The sequence below is a fragment of the Anguilla anguilla genome, chromosome 3 (assembly GCF_013347855.1).
Source record: "Anguilla anguilla isolate fAngAng1 chromosome 3, fAngAng1.pri, whole genome shotgun sequence".
In the NCBI taxonomy this organism is placed as follows: Eukaryota; Metazoa; Chordata; class Actinopteri; order Anguilliformes; family Anguillidae; genus Anguilla; species Anguilla anguilla.
The window spans coordinates 25,286,674-25,306,156 of record NC_049203.1 but is presented as its reverse complement, the minus strand read 5'-3'; the positions used below and the strand labels follow the sequence as shown (position 1 = coordinate 25,306,156).

The 19,483-nt window shown below is 39.9% G+C and overlaps 1 protein-coding gene across 7 annotated transcripts in view; it reads right to left on the bottom strand.

Annotated features, from left to right (window-relative positions):
• The window catches only part of LOC118224327 (lysine-specific demethylase 6A-like), an 84,328-nt gene that overhangs the window by 51,908 nt on the left and 12,937 nt on the right, over positions 1-19,483 (bottom strand). For all 7 annotated transcript variants that reach the window (XM_035411748.1, XM_035411749.1, XM_035411750.1 and 4 more), the window contains exons 3-5: positions 10,525-10,633; positions 6,238-6,287; positions 713-771 (exon numbers count right to left, since the gene is read on the bottom strand). In XM_035411748.1, the coding sequence (XP_035267639.1) occupies positions 713-771; positions 6,238-6,287; positions 10,525-10,633 (218 nt within the window). The remainder of the gene's footprint in view (positions 1-712; positions 772-6,237; positions 6,288-10,524; positions 10,634-19,483) is intronic.

The window sequence follows — 19,483 nt, the reverse complement described above, 5'->3', positions numbered from 1 at the left end:
GGTTGTAAATAAGCAGCTCGGCCATTGCATACAATGCATTTAGTATTGTCTTTAAGACAATGAAAGGTCATCTAACATCCCAAGAACTTAAACATGTTAAAATGTGGAACAAAGCCACTGGTGGCTTTAGAGACTAAAAGAAAAAATCCTAAAATATAAAATTATTAATCAAAATTACGAATCGCAAAACTGATCTGTTCATGAAAAACCCAACCTCCCGTGCCAACCCTCCCGGCCGATACAATCGGCGATCCCTGTGGGCCATATTCGGCCAAGATAAACATAGACGATTACCCAGCCCTAGTGTGAGACTCTGACATAACCATGTTCTCCATCTCTCATTATAACATTATGGGTGAGGAAATCAGCAAGTCCTGATTAACTAGGGAAAAATACAGCTTGGTCAAATCATACGTGTGTTCTGCAATTTCTCCGCATTTCAAAGTGAAGCATGTAAGGCCTGTAAATGAACCACGTAACACCTTCACAAAAAATGTTGAAAAACTGGCCTTTTGGTTCACCTCTACAGCCTATGAAACTAGCTTAATGTAACAGACCACAAGTCACAATATCCGTGGAACTTTCCCTACTCTTAATTACAATTTAAATAGTATAAAGCCAAATGTTTCCGTAATGGCTTACAAGGGTTTTGCAAACTAAAGGATGCATTTTCAAAATATTTACTTACAGCCAAGGAAGAAACGGTACTTACCACTGAAATGCATTGTAATGGAAGTAAACCATCCCAAGGCCATACAAAAAGGCAGCATTCTGGAAAAAAAAGTGGAGGGAAAAGAATATGTTAGTCATATATACATTTTTAACAGTTCACTCAGGGCCATGGTTAAAGCAATCTAAACAAAGTCCAATAATTTTCATCATCAATAATATCAGCTTGAATTCTAACAAGCACTAAACTGTCCAGACCCACGGCGCAACTTGGCGAACTATATTTTTTGGTTGATTTTAAGCGCTCATATATGGCAGTTGGTTGAAAATGTATTGAGGGTGTGACAGAAAAATTTGGTGCCACTGACTGTAATCGAATGTTTTTCACATTAACCGTTCGATTGAGCAAGTACCATTCACAGTACATTTTTATGGGTTAGTGCTGTCAGATTGTGCTAGCTACTTTACATGAACCTTGTATGGCGATCAATAAAGGCGAACAGCACAGTGCCACTTCTTGTCACTTGTACCCAGGGTCCAAAATTAACACTCGCCAGTCGCTAAATGCGGGTAAATTTAGTCTTTGGCGAGTAAATTATGGAGACCACCCGCCACTCTGGCCAGTAGAAAAAAATGAATTTCGTACATGCGCTGGAGAAAGCTGCTGGTTTGCTGTCACTTCAATCTGCTAGATCTGCCATGCTGCGTGTGTTGTGCGTAGCACGTAATTGCGTCAGTCATCAAACCGCACAATTTATTTTGCTACAGTACGTGAGGTAGGCTACATGTTGTCATCCCGGCAGTTGAAACAAGGTTGAAACAAACACGGCCATGTGGAGATTTATTGTGGGAGTGGAGCCCCCAGGAAAGAAAACAGGCCAACTTCAGGCCGAAGAGACCACTAACGACAAGTTGGCTAACGTTAACATTTGGTTACGGTAGCTAACGTTAGCTAAGTTAACAATAATTAGCCAGTTAGTTAATGTTTAAGCTATCATTCTATCATAGCTTAACGTAGCTATCATATAACATTAGCTACTTGCGGTAGCTAAGGGAATCATAACAACCACGTCATAAGACAGTTCAACTATGTTATCAACATCAAATTTTGAAATAAATAGTTGAAAAAATAAATAAAAAGTTGAATAAGAAAAAAAGATTGTTATGGTTGTCTTCTGGCACTACATTTTAAACTAACCATATGGACAAAAACGATGTCCCCGACTATAAGGTTAAATGATATCAGTGAAACATAAACAATGAAACAAAATTTATATGGTGAAGAACGTGCTCTTTGGTTGGTAATATTTATGAGTACTGCTGGCTGTAGCCTCCAGCAACAATAAACTTAAGTCTTGATTTGGCAAATTTGATATGATTGTTATGCGCTAACTAGGTATATAAATATAAGATACAAGATAGATATAACCTAAATTCAACCACTGAAACTCACCAGTAGGGTTGGGTCGGTTTCCGGGTTTTGCCGGTCCGGTCGGGTGTAGGAGCTTAAACCGGTTTGATTTTATGCGAAACGACTGAACCGGCATTTGTCTTTATGAGACGTAGCCTACTGGCAAATTAAAAAGTAGCCTACATCAGCAACCTGTGCCGACGGCGCCAAATCAAACTTGTATTGCATTAGTAATAAACAATATGACCACGTGATTAACTAATATTATGTTTGTTTATAAACGGAGCCACTAGTGTGTGCGCAAAAAAAAAAAAATGCACGGATTGCATTTTGCACGGATTGCACGGATTGACAGGCCGTGCGCAATTTAGTGCCGAGACCGGCAACAAGGAGATCCAATTTCATTTCATTATACAACGGCTTGGCTGAATACTCGATTCTGATTGGTCCAAGGGTGGGCATTATTTCTCAGTAAAGGGACACCTTGGCTTTTTAACAGTTCTAAAACCAATGTGCTACAAAATCCAGCATTCTAAAGCAGTTTAAACAGCAACTTTTGCTTTTGAATTGTTGTTACATCCCCTCCCGTTTTCAATGTCCAATTTCACAATTGATGGCAATGTTGAATCACATTTCTAGTTACTGTTGCTAGCTTTACAAAACGGAATAGTCCCTTATTTGGATAGTACAATAGGCGTTACACATTTTCATTTGTATGTTTGTGAATGATTGCGTTTATAGTAACCGCTGTTTTGAATACAATTCAATAGTTAGCTAGCTAGCTAGCCGGGATAACAAGCATGCAGTGAGATCATTCTGACCTAAAATCAAGAATTTTAATATTGGCTAGGTGACAAGTGATGGCGAACCAATAATAAAGCTAGCTGGCATTCAAAACCCATTTCAGAGGTTCATAGAAAGACGTTAAGTATACAGTGCGCGACCACACCATTTAAAAAGCAAGACAGTGCTACGGAGATTAATTTGATTGACTTATGGTTTCATGCAGCTTTATTAAATAATGTAATGACAAAAATGACCACAGTTGGTGCTAATTGTATGGTATAAGACGAGAAGGAACTATTTTTTTTTGATAGCATCATTGTTTTCATAGAATTAACAACCAGAGGTTTTTGCTTAACAACAGTGCAAATAGAACTACCAACCAGAGTTTTTGCATAACAACGGTCCAAATAGAACTACCAACCGGAGTTTTGCTTGACAACGGTAAAGCCACTGCACTCTCATTCATGGGCTCTCGTTATGTTCCACTCGGGAGCGGCTAAGTCACGTGCGACGCCTAGTGGTAAAATTCAGTATTACCGGTCCGGTCCGGTATTTGGCTTAATATCAAACCGGTTTGAAAATTTTTACATCGGCCCAACCCTACTCACCAGTGATTCTCGCTGCACTTAGTAAAGACAGTCCACGACTCAAAACTGAAATACAAAGGCAAGCTTCCTTACAGGATTTCTATAACCGAATTCTATTTAAGAGCCCACAGTTCTATGCTGTTGTTTAACAAAGATTAATGAACATTGGGGCAGTTTTGTTAATTTGTATAAATCATCAAGGTAGCTGACAAAATGCTAATCGAGTTTGCACGTCTTGCACATACCATCTTGATGGGGACCATACTATTACTCCATATGAATCCCTGCCAGTATAGAAAAAATAAATGTTTTTTTACAGAGATATACAGCATCTGACCTGCTCTCAAAACAGTGGCTTCTTTGAATGTCAACACACAGGGCTTGTGGCTCAGAGTAACCACATCCTTGTTGATTTCTTAATCTAGGCTACCGCCGATGGTATAGTCCTGCACATCACTCGTTTCCATTTGCCCTGCAAAGCTAGCCACACGTGGGGCCAGTTAATAAGTTAAAATGGTGGTTTGCATTTTAGCCAGCCAATAAAGTTTTTGGCCACATGGCTAGATCTGAGGAAGCTATGATCAAGAAAAAGCTGACATTTGTAATCCCTCCAAAATGAAGGCAAGATACATAGGCGTACAGTCATAATTCAAGAAGAAAACCCCAAACTTCCTGTCATTGTCAACCTGGATAGAGATGGTTGCCAGGGACTTCTGGTAGCAGCTCTTTAAAAGCGTGCATTTATTTTGGAAAAAACAGTTGCTGAAACATCCATCAGTAATGTCAAAGAATCTACAAGTAGAATAGCCTAATTGAAGCATATGGAAACGCTTGGGTTTGAATTAGTAAGCCTGTTATCTGAAAGCAGTAGGCCTACATTCTGTGACATGCCTTTCCACAACATCACATTACTGAGGCATAATCAATGCCTATTTATCATTTAGCAAAAGTGCAAGCAGAACTTCTGCCTGTTTTTCAAAACAGTTTTGAAAGAAAATAAAATTATGTTCATTTCACTATACAGGTAAAACCATTTTGTATGAATTGCGACTATGCCTTCAACCATGAACAAATGTGGTTCTGTTTGCACAAACAACATCAAGTTCTTCTACCTCGATTACCTAGTTACATTTCTAATTTGAAACCCTGTATTATCCCACAAATAAAACATCCATTTCATAAATGTGAACAAGCCTTCAAACAGCAGAATTGGACAGCACTTAAAACCATCAGCAGCGCTAGTAAGAATGACATTCTAAAAGCCAAACTGAACTACAAAAATAAATTTAACTGGAATATACAAATATGCACACTAAACAAGCTTTAGGTACAACGCAGTGCCTTGTCTCCTCCACTCACTGCTACAACAACATGACACACCGGGAAACTACGCCAGACTACTATTCATTAACTTCAGGACCACTTGTTTTTTCCAATGTTTACAGTCACCAAGAGGGATAAACACTTGTCAATCACACACACAGCTACCAAAATCACTGGTCTACCCACTCCCAACCAATCCAGTCTCGTCGCCACAGCCATAACACATAAGACACACACAATTGTACATGACACAGAACCTCCGCTGCACTGTCACTTTAACCTTCTCACCTTGGATCGCAGATACACAACACCCATGAGTAGGAGGGCTCTCTTCAGAAAACGTTTTGTACCTTCCGCCATACAGAAACTTAACAAGTCTCACCACCGATCTCGGTGTAACTTCAGTTCAATATCTCAACTCAATGTTCTGTCGATATCAATATTTGCTGTTAATGTACGATTCAACGTGTTCATGTTTTCCTTGCCGAATAATTTCCTGATTGGGGACAATAAACCATCTATCTATCCATCTACTTATCTATCTAAAATCAAGCTAAAGGTCAAATGAAATGTAATGAAATGAATGAAATGCAACATGCAGGCTATATACTCCAAATCCAATAACTACAATTTAATAATAAATCATGATGTTCAGTCCAGTGCTCCATGCAGGATTTAACAAGTAGTCTGTTTCAAAACTTGGAATGCAGGACATTTCAAAATCTGCGTTTTACACTAATTCACTCGCGTTCTGATAAAATTAACAATTTTTGCCATAATATGCCAACTCACAATAAAGACACAAGAGTATGCCATTCATAATTTTCTTATGACAGTTGTAACAGTAGCCCATATTAGTGGGATGAAATAAGCTACAAATAATGCTGTGGCATTCTGATAAAAACAAATTATTGCCACACAGTATTTAAAAAACAATGGTACCTAGGCTAACTTGGGGTTTTTTCCTGCATTCTAAAACCTTTGGTGGGCCACCTACAGTAAAAGCAACTTCGAGTCACCGTTGGTAAAATAAAAAAATAGAATTTAAATTGGCTAAAAAAAGGCTTTTAAACAAAAGTCTATTTTATATGGGTGCAAGAGTAGATTGTGATGTAAGTGCCGGTAGTAATTTCATGATCATCTGTGAAAGTTCTGGGTACATAAGTGTTTAATCCTGCTTTGCAGTATACCCCTCTGCCATGTCTTGAGTCAGACCATCTCTTAGCCTCACTCCTGAAATAATATAAGCAATGTCAGTGGCACACTGTCCTGAAAACCTATAATAATGCCACAAAGAACAGCCAGACATCTGTTTTGTTTTCAAAAGCTTTCCTTTTGCATTATATAGAAAGCCATACTATGCTGGTCCAAATGCACTGCCATGCAATCTATTTCTGACTCATGTTTCCAATGGGAATCCATTTTTTAACCGCACACGAAGACATTCAAATGAACACTCACCTTCCAGTAGTCAGACTGTAAACTGTAGTACCTCTGGTATGCTGATAATGCTGTGAGAGAAAAAAAACAAATAGTCATTCAGGACAAATGCTTAAAATGTAGGCACTAAACAAGTTCAAGCAGAACCAGACATCTTTGAATTACATCGAAGGGCTCTCATTTTCAATTTGACTGACAAATTAATTTCTGAATAACTATGTGGACACAGACTCCCACTGCAAAAGAATGCTTTAAAAACTAGGAAATAGGTTTTTATGAAGTACCTTATGTTAAGGTACAGGAAGAGCAAAATAATCGCCTTTTATTACTGGATTCACAAAAATCAATGTGCACTACTGATCTGCATAGCCTAAGTTCCCACAAAGGACATGCTAAATATTTACCATATAGGCCTACAACCTGCACCACACAACATATAGCATTGCCAGGCCATACACTTTTTTCATTTCCAAAACTCAGAAAATTGACCCAGATTGAAAAAGAAGTCCCCCCCCCCCCCCCCACAATTACCCAAAACATGAACCTTGAAGCTGCCTGCACTAGCAAACAAAAGTAAATACTCCCAGACAGTTATTGGCACAAGATCAGTTGAGAGTCCCAAGAACTTAAACATGTTTTTGTTTTGTACCAGTAGATTAAACACATTCTTATGAAGAAACCTGATAAGCAGACCTTTCAATCTCTTCAGTTTGCCTAGTTCTGAAAATAGTTCCAAGTGCTGCTGTCAAAGCAGAAATATTTTACGCTGCCCCGCCTCCGAATCTCAGAGCGTTCCATTCTTCTTGGCCCTGTGCCGGGCTGCTGCCACCGCCGTGGACAATGACTTTCACTCATGTCAGTGTGAACCTCCCAAGGGGTTTTTGTGAGGGGTTCTGTGAGGTCATGCAGTTTGTCCTCATTCAGTTCAGCCAGTTCTGAATGAGGTGAGCAACTAATGGTTACCACCATTTAATGACCCTCTGGTGATTTTTTGTGGGGGATTTAAAGTGCTCATTAGGCCACAAAATAAAGATGCATACTTTTTCTCAGATATATAACCGAAAAACAAAAAAAAAATTTGCATTTTGATGTAAAGTATGTCCTTTCAAACGTCTGTTGTTTTTGCTGCAAGTCAGCTCTATCGATTGGTAGCCCACTAAACAGACTCACTCAGATACGAATCAGTTCATTTGGTTGGTTACCAAAAAAAGGACCGGATGAGTTCCTGGGGGGGTGGGGGACTATGCTTTAAAAAAGGGCTGCAATTCCGATCACCCGATATGGAGGTATACCTTCAAATTAGAGTCGTAAACACAAATCTAGCGCGCTGGATTACAGAAAATATCAATAAAAACTGATTATTTTAATTGAAAACAGTAAGGCTATATGTATTCAACAGTTCAATATTCAAAAACATCAAAGTTCACGGCCTGCACTTTTCGTTGGCACCTGAGAAGTGACATGGCATTAGAAGAGATCTCCTGAAAACAATACCCTGTTGAGTTAAAGAACTGTGAAATGCAGTGAAAGTCACCGCGATGCAAAACTGTTCTTTGAACAAGCATAGATTTATCTCTGATCGAGAAACCAAACAGCTTTGATTTTGCTGGCTATCATAGAAACAAATAAAAAAAATTATTTTCACAATCAAACAAAAACAGCAGAAATGACAACAGCTTTCTTACGCAACATTAGTCACTACAAAACACAACAAAAACAGAATGTCACCGTCATATCCATCACTAAGCATCTTCGTTTTTGTTCAAAAAGAGAACTCCGTCCACATTCTTCAGTTTCAGACGGGACCTGAAATGATTCACGATCTGCCCTGCCTTACCAAACACCCTTTTGGAAGGCAAAGACGTGGCAGCTATGCTTAAACACATTAGCGCGCTCTGTGTTCCCTTTTTTCCACCACATCAGAGGCTCAACCCGGCTCTGCGGACAAACGGACTCATTTCACGCTCAGTGGTGTCTTCTCGGGAGCTTCTGTGCGCAGGGGTCTGACCCCGACTCAGTTTTGGTCTCTCTCTTCGGAGGCTGTTCTTCTCGTTCCTCCTCCTCTGTGTGCACATTCGCTAGGTATGGCAGACAAGCTCTCTTTGCAGCCAATAGAACGCTAGCTCTGTGAGAAAGTCAAGGTTTCTGAACCTTGGGTCAATGAACAATGCCAAAAGCAGTGGCATCAGTGTTTCATCGGGAGGATCTAGCTTGTCTAGCTGGAAACAACAAATAAGACCGAGCGCCAGTGTCTTCTCGTTCTCAACTGCACTGGTTAGTGCAGCGTCACCCGCATCGTCAATATTTCCCAGGCGCACTCCGATCCCAGTCACAACAGACACTGCAAAGATTGACTAAGAAGAACAGTGGTCAATTCAAATGCCCTCAACAGTGGAGTCATTTCAGTCATAAAGTTCCATTGCTCTGTTTTCATCGCCAAGGTAGCAGCGAGTGATATCTTCACATCAGGTCACATATCAGGGTTTGACAACACTGCAACCACTGGCCACCGCACCTCACCTTATCGACCCAATAGGCAGTTTTGGAAAAGCGGTATATCCAGTTTTTTTTTTTTTTTCTCCAATGGAAAATGTGACTCATTTCCTATTAATGCTCATTTCTTGCATCACTGATAAGATAATAAGATTATCTCTTTATTGTGTAGGCTAATAAGGATTGTGAAATTGTGCAATTTTTTATGGTTCTTCCAGGTCCATACCTGTACAGCTGACAAACTCAGAGATTTGTATAACTTCATCACTGCACTTTCCTTTGTTAAAATGAATAATTAAGAAAATAATGCTACTTTCTTTGGTATAGCCTGTGATTTTTAAATGAGGCGGTTTGACACCACCATGCATGTCCGGCAATGGATATTCACTTTAAGTTTACTTCTGACCAGCAACTCACTAACAGATCATGCTATTGATTAGTCAAAATGCAAATCCCGCAAACATGATCTCTACAAGAGCAATATTGTATCCTTTTTAAGTGGGCAGCGTAAGAATGTTGTTGCTTCAGACACGTAAAATCACAACTCAATAAAACAGGCTTAATACCACAGTACATTTTCTTTGGTTCTTTATATAGCCTAGCTTTTTTAAATATAGTCTCCCCCCCCCCCACTTTTGATTGATAAGACATATAGGCTAGCTAGAATAATAGCTTAAAATGCATTTCACATTCAATGCAAATCCACATTACATTTAAACAGAGAGGATGTTCTAGCTCCTGAACTCACTAGCTGTCCAACTTCCAAAGTCCCAAGCTTGCAAGCAGAGACAAACTCTCTTGGTGGCTTGGTACCAGTGGCCTTAAGTTGGAAATTTTGGCAAGTAAACACTCATTGTAATTTTATTTTCATTAATTTCCAAGATTGCAGACTGGCTGTCAATTTTTACATTACCAATTCATCGATGTTCTGGCATGTCGCAATGGTGTAACCACCCCCTGAAACACTCAGTAAGTGACTCTAGATGGAAATATTTTGTTGATATTTACAATCACTTTTCTAAACCTCCAGCAGCTGTCACATCATTTCCTTTAGAACGGACAGGACAAGAGATTTACTTTAAATCCGTTAAATTTCATCCTCACACCTGAAATGTTTTCAAATACTTGTGTTGGGTTATTTTTTGTTTGTTTTTTTGTTTGTGAAGACACCTGCGGAGTGAAGCACTCCCCTCAGTGAGTGGCAGCGTGAGCTTTTTGGTTGAGGTCAGAGATACATTTTGTTTATCAGTAAGTGTAGTTACGACAGATACATTGTGTATTTATTACCACATGCCACTTGCAGTTCAGCCAATTTCACCATCCCCTCTCACATTATCCCCACCCCAGATTCAAAACTGCAAAATTTTCTGAAAAAGTTTCCAGATTAAAACCCTGTATAAACAGTAGAACCAGCCCTTTCCCAGCAATAAAGGACATTCTGGACATATTGGTTCAGAAAATGCCATTAAAAAACATAACTGATTCATGCACCATTAGACAACGGCAGCAAACCAGTGTGGCAGAATCCATTAAACCGTATAAATGAGAAAGAAGAGGACAACTAGGCCTAAATGTTTCAACAAAAAAGCTTTAGTCATAAACCCAAAAATATTAGAGGAGAAATTTATCAAAGGTTTATCACATGCAACAATTTTTCACACACGCAACAAAAGACAAAAGAAATTGATATCAAAATTGGACACTAGTCAAAGGTAAATGGTCAAATTGTACTTTCTTACAGCACAAGCTGTTCTCGAATCAGCATTTTTTCCATTAAGATGCTTCAACTGGAACTGAAAAGGCCATAAAACTTACCTTTTGGGTAATCCTCCAGGAGGAGGTTGAAGTGACCTAGCTGGCAAAACAACTCTGGCTCAACCTTTCCTTCAGCTTTCAAGATGAGAGCATCGTAGCAGCGAACAGCCTGAGGGAGAAAGTGGGAGAACGGACGGAATTTTTAAAAACACATCAGGAAAACCTTCCAGGCAACTTTCCACAAAAACTTCACCATTACATGGCGGGCAAAACCCAAGAACAGTAGTTCCACAGCTGGGAGCTGTTCCAAAAAACTAGTTGTGTTGTTCGCACACAAGTTCTACCTCTACCCACTCTACTTTGGACAACATCTATGCAGTGTACACAAGATCACCAATATACCATTCCCATGAACAGTTAAAGATGCAAACATCTTCAGAGCTTAAATGTTCGTCATCAAAAGCAGCAAAACGCATTTTGTTTGTTTTAATAACTGCTCAAATGTCCCGAGAGACCAATGCACACTAACTCAATAGCTTAAGGTGAAGAGTAAAAGAGTGTTGAAACTGACAGAGTGAGACTCGCACACTTGATAAAACATGCAGTATGTCACAGGTTTAAAAACCGCCAAGTAAATTTCTTTTTTAATCCAGTCATAAACTATGCACACGGATCCTTATTTTCTCTGTGAGACTAGCAGAAACCTGAAGTTGAAACGCTGACTGAAGGAAGCGAAGAAAACGTGAAGTCAAGCACTGAATGTACACACTGCATTAATTTTGCCACTCAGTCAACACAGTCACAATTTGAGTGAATTTATCATCACAGCGAGACGCAGTGTAGCATAGCGCACAGCACGTTTTTCACATGCCAGCCTCAGCTCAGCTGTCTGAAATTAGTCTCCCTTGCACCACTGCCCCATTTCTTCAATGGGAAAATGGTCACTACTAGGTTACTAGGGGGAAAAATACCGATTAATACAAAGTTTAGTTACATCCACATTTTAGTTTAGTTGACTCATTCATTGAAGCAATTCAGGTTAAGGACTTCGCTGCAGGATGGCAATCACTGAATTACAAGCCTACTTTCCAAACCTTCATAGAACAGTACCTTTATACAGCAAAACTGGGGTTCACGAGGGGCCCACTGACTGGGTCTGAGGGCACCTGGGTTGCTACAGCCCAGCACAGTCCTCTCCAGCAGTGAACACAAGTGTGAACATAACCATAAGCAAGAACCACACTGGCCGTGCTGACAGTTACAGGAAGGTTTTGCATGATGACAATCAAGCTAAGCCCATCGTTTTACAACATCGTTTCAATAATGGCATTCACTCAGCGAAATGCTATCCACAGTGTTTCCATACAAAGTGCTGGAAAACTAAAAGCAAAAAAAGAGAGCAAAAGCATGAAGAATTCAATCAATTTGGAATAGCCAGTCAAAAGAAAATTGAACAATCCTTATACACTAGCACCTCAAAAGAAGCTGAACACCGCAATAATTTATTTTTATCATGTCTCAAGGAAGACTTAGAATTGTACTGTAACTCCAAACGCTGTTAATTGAATTAGATCCAATTAATTTGCTTTAGGCCAGGTGAATATAACATTTAAGTCTTGTTTACACTGCACATACAAGCCATTTACTTTGTCAATCAGTGGAGCTGGCCCAGAGTAAAGGCAGATGATGAGGTGTTGCACTTTCTGTTGTGAAGCTTTGCAATACGAGTCTGTTCGTTACTTTCAGCTTGCGTTGCATGATTTAAAAAAAACCTGCACTAAAATATTTAATGCATGAGATGTAATGTAAATTGCATCATTTTATTTCTGCAAGTGTGTCCCCGGCTCCCTTCAGGAGATACATTAATAAGCGGATAAAATACTGAAGAACGAGCAGTCTCATTTTCTTACCATCCAGGAAGAAAATTAACACGGCCCTCCGTTTCGCCAATTTTGTGGAGATGCAGGGTGATTTTGAAGATACACAATGTAAATGCTGATCAAATGGCAAAGTGAAGGGAACGGCAGTGGTTTCAGTTGGAAATGCAGGAGGTACGATCATAAACTTTAAACTGCTGCTCTCAGCCAGTTTGGTTTCTCAGATGTATAAAATGCACTAAAACAGCCCATTAGGGTGACCCATGAAAATGCTCTGATTTTGTGAATTTGGTGAAAGTTTTCCTCCAGCCATTATTGCACTTCCCCTTCAAAGCTTGAGATGCTAATGATGCAATTTGTGCTCGTGTTAAAAGGTTTACCTTTATGATGACTGAACTAGTTTCACTAAAATTGACTCTTAACTTTCTTAAGAAAAAGAGAATGATACTGCATGAAATGGGAATGGGATTTTTTACTGGATAAAATGTGCTCCAATGCTTAGCACAGAAAAGCTTAGTTTTGTATACTTGTTTTTTTTTTTTTTTTTTGTTAGTTTGGGTGTTATATTTGTTGTAGGATTGTATGGGCTTGTTTTGTTCATCTGAGAGTAGCCATCAACCCTTATACTAGACTGTTATGTGTTTGTTGTGTGCTTGTTCGGAGCGTTGTTTTTCAGTGTTGCTGCTGTCCCATTTTCTTTTTCTTATTTTTAAATGCAATTATTCCCTGTATTAATATTATTTTGTGTTATATGTTAATTGCAACATTAAAACTAAACAAAATTAAAAAAATAGATGAACAACAAAAATGTACATTATTATTAAAATTTGGAGGAATAACTGCTACATGGTAACTGAGCTTTTTAGTTTGGTGGAAAACCACATTCAGAGAGTATTTCAAGTGTTGTTTGTGTGGTCTTACAATGCCATAAAGAGTTGAGCAGATCTTGAGGTGGCCAAAAGCTGCACAAAGAAAGAAGTGACAAAATAAATTAGAAAAAATGGGCCCACGTTGAAGAAAAAAAGAAAAAAAAAAACTGAAGCTACACAAACACACAATAGAAACTCTTGCTAGATGTTGTGGCGGCGCAGTTTCCCCTACATTTTTTTCCGGCAGCAGCCACATGGGTTTCGCAAGGGTTCTTTGCTTTTTTTTCACGGCTCTACTCTGCGCTGCGGCCGCCCGCACACGCGGCTGATTCTGGGAACTTTACTACAACCGTTTCGCCTCAGCTGATTCACCGATGTTCGTGTCAGCAGGTCATCCGCACGTACCATAAAGCCAGTCATCCGTCACTCGAGCGCGTTTACCACTCGCTACAGATGAGCTGGGGTAGCTAACAACACCGCTAGACGAGCGCGTTTACCACTCGCTACAGATGAGCTGGGGTAGCTAACAACACCGCTAGACGAGCGCGTTTACCACTCGCTACAGATGAGCTGGGGTAGCTAACAACACCGCTAGACGAACGCGTTTACCACTCGCTACAGATGAGCTGGGGTAGCTAACAACACCGCTAGACGAGCGCGTTTACCACTCGCTACAGATGAGCTGGGGTAGCTAACAACACCGCTAGACACTCGCATAATGCAGCCTGAAATGACTAACAACGACCAAAGACGGTACACGCAAGTCGACTTAAAAGCAAAAGTAAATGAGCGCAACCATCTACACAAGTTTCTTGCCTGAATATGAACAATAGGAAAAAGATTCATGTTTTTCTAATAGTAATGTTGAGGAAAACAGTTTTGTAAAATACTAGGCCGAAGCTTCACTCGTTCGTTTCAACAAAGCGATTCTGTACGAAGTCCCATTTGTCGCCAAGCATAACTTAAAAATAAACAAATAAATGTATTCAGATTCTAGTAGCGGTGCCAGAAATTCAACCTCTTTGTAGGAGAAACACTGGGAGCAGACTGACAATACTCTAAGAGCATGACAGCTGACGTAATTGGGAGAGGGATTGGCAGCTACTATTAAAGGATAATTAAAAGTGATAAAAAAGGGAGAATACAAACAGCTTGACAATCAACAAAAGATATTTTTTTAAATTCTGCTAGAAATCCCATTTCCATGGACCATCTGGTAATTTTGCAAAGAAATACCATAATTATTAATAATAAAATTGATTATTTTTGCTACTTGCTTCAAAACTTGTACTCATGACTGAAGCAAAATACAGCTGTTTAAGCCCACTGGAAACCCATTGAAGAAATCAGCCAAGTGACTCTAGGCAAATTGAACTGGTCTAGACACACAAGTGACATGCTGTGCAGCTTTGAGTGCCTTTGCGCACTGCGGCCGCTACGTTTGTGGTGCAGAGGAATCTTCGAGCCAAATGAAGGCAAATTCCATTTAAAAGAAAACAACTTCAGCCCACCGACACTCCCAAAACAGTGGAATTTGCCCGTGAATTAACATGAATGGGACATCTGAAAGACTGATTTGGTATCATTCCTCAACATGCTACGTCTCACCTCCGATGACAAGTTTGCCCAAAAATCCAGAGCTATGTATGCAATACGGGGATACTGCAGAAGGGCTGACAAGACAGAGTTACAGATGGCAATTAACAGAAATTATGATATGGACATTCTCACAAGCCTCGAGACTATCAGTGAAGCAAAAAAGAAAAAAGAAAATAAAATATTCACGCCTACAACAGCAAATGCCAACCTCCCAGTGACGGCAGGCTATGACCAGACCAGCTGGAAGACTGCTTTTTAGTTTGGAATTAATTCTTAATCTAATGTTCATTGGTGCTTGCTCTGACAAGTTGTAATCCTTGATATGAGAAATCTGCAACTATTCCTTACACTGAAAGTGCTATAGTTTCTCCCAAAATTTTGCAAATGGACAGATTAAAATTCTCAATAGACCACTTGCTCCTCAATCTTCCCAATACTAGTAGTCTTAAATACAAATAAATGTAATTTATGAAACGGTATAAACGGGAGGTATAATGCTATCCATCTAGTTGCGACACAGCACAGTCAAGCCCATTATCGCTAGTTCCTGCACGACCACTAACAATCCAAGAAGCTTCTACATTTAGGGTCCTATATAGCCTAATTTTTCCCCCTAAATTCAGTTTCTTTTCTCTCCCCTATTTGAAGTATTTCATTTTCCTCATTATCATGCAATACATGCACTTATTTTTCTTAGCTGTACTCACTTTATTCTTTCATTTGTATTGAACTTTTATTTTGGAACAAAATCCCCCAAGAACTTTTATTTTAAAATAATAACCCCTTACCACTGAAGGCAAATGGGAAGTCAAAGCCATTCTACACTCCTCGTTAGAGATCGGACACGAAAGAGAAGGGGGTCCATAAATTTGGAAGTGTATTCACAACGATCTGATTAATAATAACCAAGCTAGAAACAGTGAAATGAATCAGCTTGGTGTCGTCTGACACCATGGGACAGAAAGCGTTAAAAAAAAAGTGTTCTTTTTTTTTTTTGGAGGGTTGCAGCAGGCAGTCGCTTCAAAATGTTGCTGCTACAGCGTGACTCAGATGAGCCGGAAGCTGGGATGTTCGCCAGCTGAGAGCTTCACTAGGCATCTGGATTCCCTGTTATTACTGAATCCTGCAATTCTGTCCACATTCACCGCCTAGCAAAAGACATGGGGCCCCTACACATCAACTAAAGCCGAGTTTCCACCGCAGGAACTTTACCCCGGAACTAGGAACCTTTTGAGGAACTCAGTGCGTTTCCACCGCAGGAACTAGGGTCTAAATTTAGTCCAAGTTTTCGTTCTATTCTTGTCATTTTGCGATTAGCCTATATGGAATTGACGATGAGAAAGTAATCAAACAGCAAATTGTTTACAACGTGTGCATGTTTTCTGCTGTTGTTGCCAGTTAGGCTATATTGGAAATGTGAATGCATTCTGTCGCCTCGGATGTCAAGACATGAAAGTGAATGTTCACATAAAAACATAATGAATGTGTTTGAGAGGATATATAAAACAGTTACAATCTGACTATTGGCCTGTTATATCCTATTTGTTGCATAACAACGGTCCAAGTTCAACTACCAAAGTTTTGCTTGACAACGGTAAAATATGCCCAAACGGCTGCAGAAGAATATTTCAATTCCAGGTGATTAAATCGATAAAAATCAATAAATACAAAAGTAACCATAGTCATTGTTGGTAACCCATTGTATATAAGTGGAATAAACCCCTCCGGGCTGTCCCGGTTATTAGAAAATAATGTAGGCTACTTCAGTGGTAGTATGGGGTTACAGAAGAAATCATAGGACAGATGGACCGACGACAACGTCGCTTTTTCATACGTCAGTGGGCTAATTTGCCTAATCTTCGCGGGACTTTAGACCGCGGTGGAAACACAGACAACAATGGGCTGAAGGAACCTTTTAGTTCCTTGAAAAGTAGTTCCGGGTACTTTTGGTGGAAACGCGGCTTAACTGCATGTAGGGGAGATTAGAAATTCACCTCTTGCTCATGTTCTGTTTCGCTGTTTATTATTCATATGCTATAGAAGTTACAATTGCAGGGACACTCTTTACCTGAAAACTTAAAACATGTCTTCACAAAACAAAAACTGCTGCCCTGGTCAATAGGCTTCCAAAATGGACAAAACAAATTTATCTGGACCAAAAAGTACAAAATACAAAAACTTTTAAAGGGCATATTATGCATGCACACAGACATGGTGAAAACTACGGTCTAGGGACTGGCAGGACAATTTGCAAATCCTGTTTTGTCTAAAAATAATAATGAAAATGCCATGAAACCTGCCAATCACAGACCTTTGTAATAAAAATACAATTTGTAACTTGGGAAACTGCATGCATTGAATATTTTGAAAACTTCAGGGTATTACCATTACTTTACTTGCATGAGACGTACGTTGTATATCGCATCCTTTGCAACAGAATAATATTAAACCAAGACGACTGGAATACTTTTTCCTTGCAAAAATTGAAGAGCTATGTTCGGTTTCACCTCCAAGGATTGAAACCCATAGCTAGATTACATTCAATTTTATTAGCCGTTAGACAATTGTATATTTATGTTTTTCTAGGTTTTGCCACACCATCCTAGGCCAGACCCATTTGAACCCAATCCTCTCTGGCTAAGATTACTTTCTCACTGCAGTCACTAGCTGTTGCAAAGAGCCACCAAAAAGGCTTCCATTCCATCTAGGCAGCAGTTCTGCTCGGACCATTGTACTTTTGTTATTGACCAGTTTCAGCTCAATTTCTCCAACTATTGACCTTTCTTTAAAGTATACATAATACCCCCTATTTTATCCCCATTTTTTCCCAACCGCGAACTCAACCGAATTTTAAAATCTTCCATCAGTAACCCCTCCTCCCAATGTCAGGAGGAGATGGGAGGCACGTGATAAGGAGGTCAGCACATTCTCAACATATCCACAGGCGCCCGGTCTGACCAGGAGTGGCAGATGGAGAGTGATGAGCCCAACGGAACTGGCCGGCTTACCCCCCCCCCCCCGTCATTCCCTGGCGAGGGGATATGGATCCCCGGCCATAGCCAGCAAAGGTGAGATCGGGACTTGCCGCCCACTACATTAAGTTCTATGGGCAAGAAGATCATTGAAACAACAAGACTAAAATAAAGTCCATAAAATAAATGCACATCAACAGCCACTGATTTAGTACTGGATCTATACTGCATTGTTAAGGCCAAGTACAAACATGACTCTCGTCCTTCAACTACTGGAAATGCATACAACACTGAAAGGAGCAGCCAACCAGAACTGATGACAGAATGATGAATCTGGTGCTGCACCGGAAGTTTCTGCCCTGTGACTTTTTATATGACGCAAAGGAGATACAAGCAGGAACCAATCAGCACCGCTGCATTACAGTGCCCAAGCCTGTTCTGAGAGCTCAACCATTCCCTGCCCCGCCCACCTCTACCTCAACTTCTCTGCATACTCAGGCTCTGTGCCCCACCCCCTCCATGAATTAGTGCACAGATGGAAACGGACAGAATCACACTGCAATCGGTGACTCAAACTGTGACAGAGGTGATGCCACTCAAACATGCCTAACTACAGAGACATTTTGCAACATAAACCATAAACCTTATGAACCATTTAACAATTCCCTGAATTACTTTATCTTCTACATTAATTCAAACCTTCAGTTAAATCAATGTCATTACGTACAAATCAGCTTAAGAAAGACTCCCGAGTTTGATTTGATTTTGTTAATTGCAAGACCAACCGCTCCTGTCCACATCTGAACCAGTTCCCATTCTAAGACTCTCATCACTGCAGCACTTTCCTGTAACCCAAGAAAACAAAGAGAGTTTTCCTGCTGATGCCCAGAGAAGCACGTTAAAAGGAGAAGCTGATTAAAAGGGGGATATCACCCTAGTTAGACAGGTAAAGTTTTTCCTGAATTAGTTTGATGTAGCCTCTGTTCTAAGGTTGTCTTTATGTGACGCCTGCCAAGCCCTGCATCTGAAACATGCCTCTGACTCAGCCGTGCGTCGCTACTACACTGAGACCGGCTGCCGTGGTGATGCGGACTGCTCATTTTTCCAGGACGGGAGACTGATATCCAGAAGACTGGTATGTTCAGATTGTCATGCCGTCTCGCCATATTACTGGCAGACAGATAAACTAACTATGGTTGAAGTTCAGCACCCCTTTAAATATTTGCTCAGTTACTTGCAGCTTGGCTTGGTTATATGGCAATGTATGAATGTATGGAAAAACATGAACAGAGATGACATAACATCCATTTCCATTCCTCCTTTTAGAAGAGCAAATCTCATCTATGTCAAGACCAGCTATGAGACACACAGAAGGAAATGCAGGAACAAATAGTTTCACTAATGAACAAAAATTGCAAAGAGAAGATTAGTGGGGAAATAATTGTCATGATAATCTCACTGAGACATCTGGGATCTATTTGCATTTCTTCCACTCACATGTTCTGCCTCCAATGCAAATTTTAAAATATATTTTTGTTATCATTTTACAATATGTTGTCATATTACACATAATGCACACCGTATTAGAACTACTGCATGTCGGTACCAAACACGTGTGAAAAGCATCTACCACAGGTCTTATCATCATATTTATCTTTAATTTAAAAATGGGTGGGAAAGGAGGGTGTTATCTCTTTTTGGA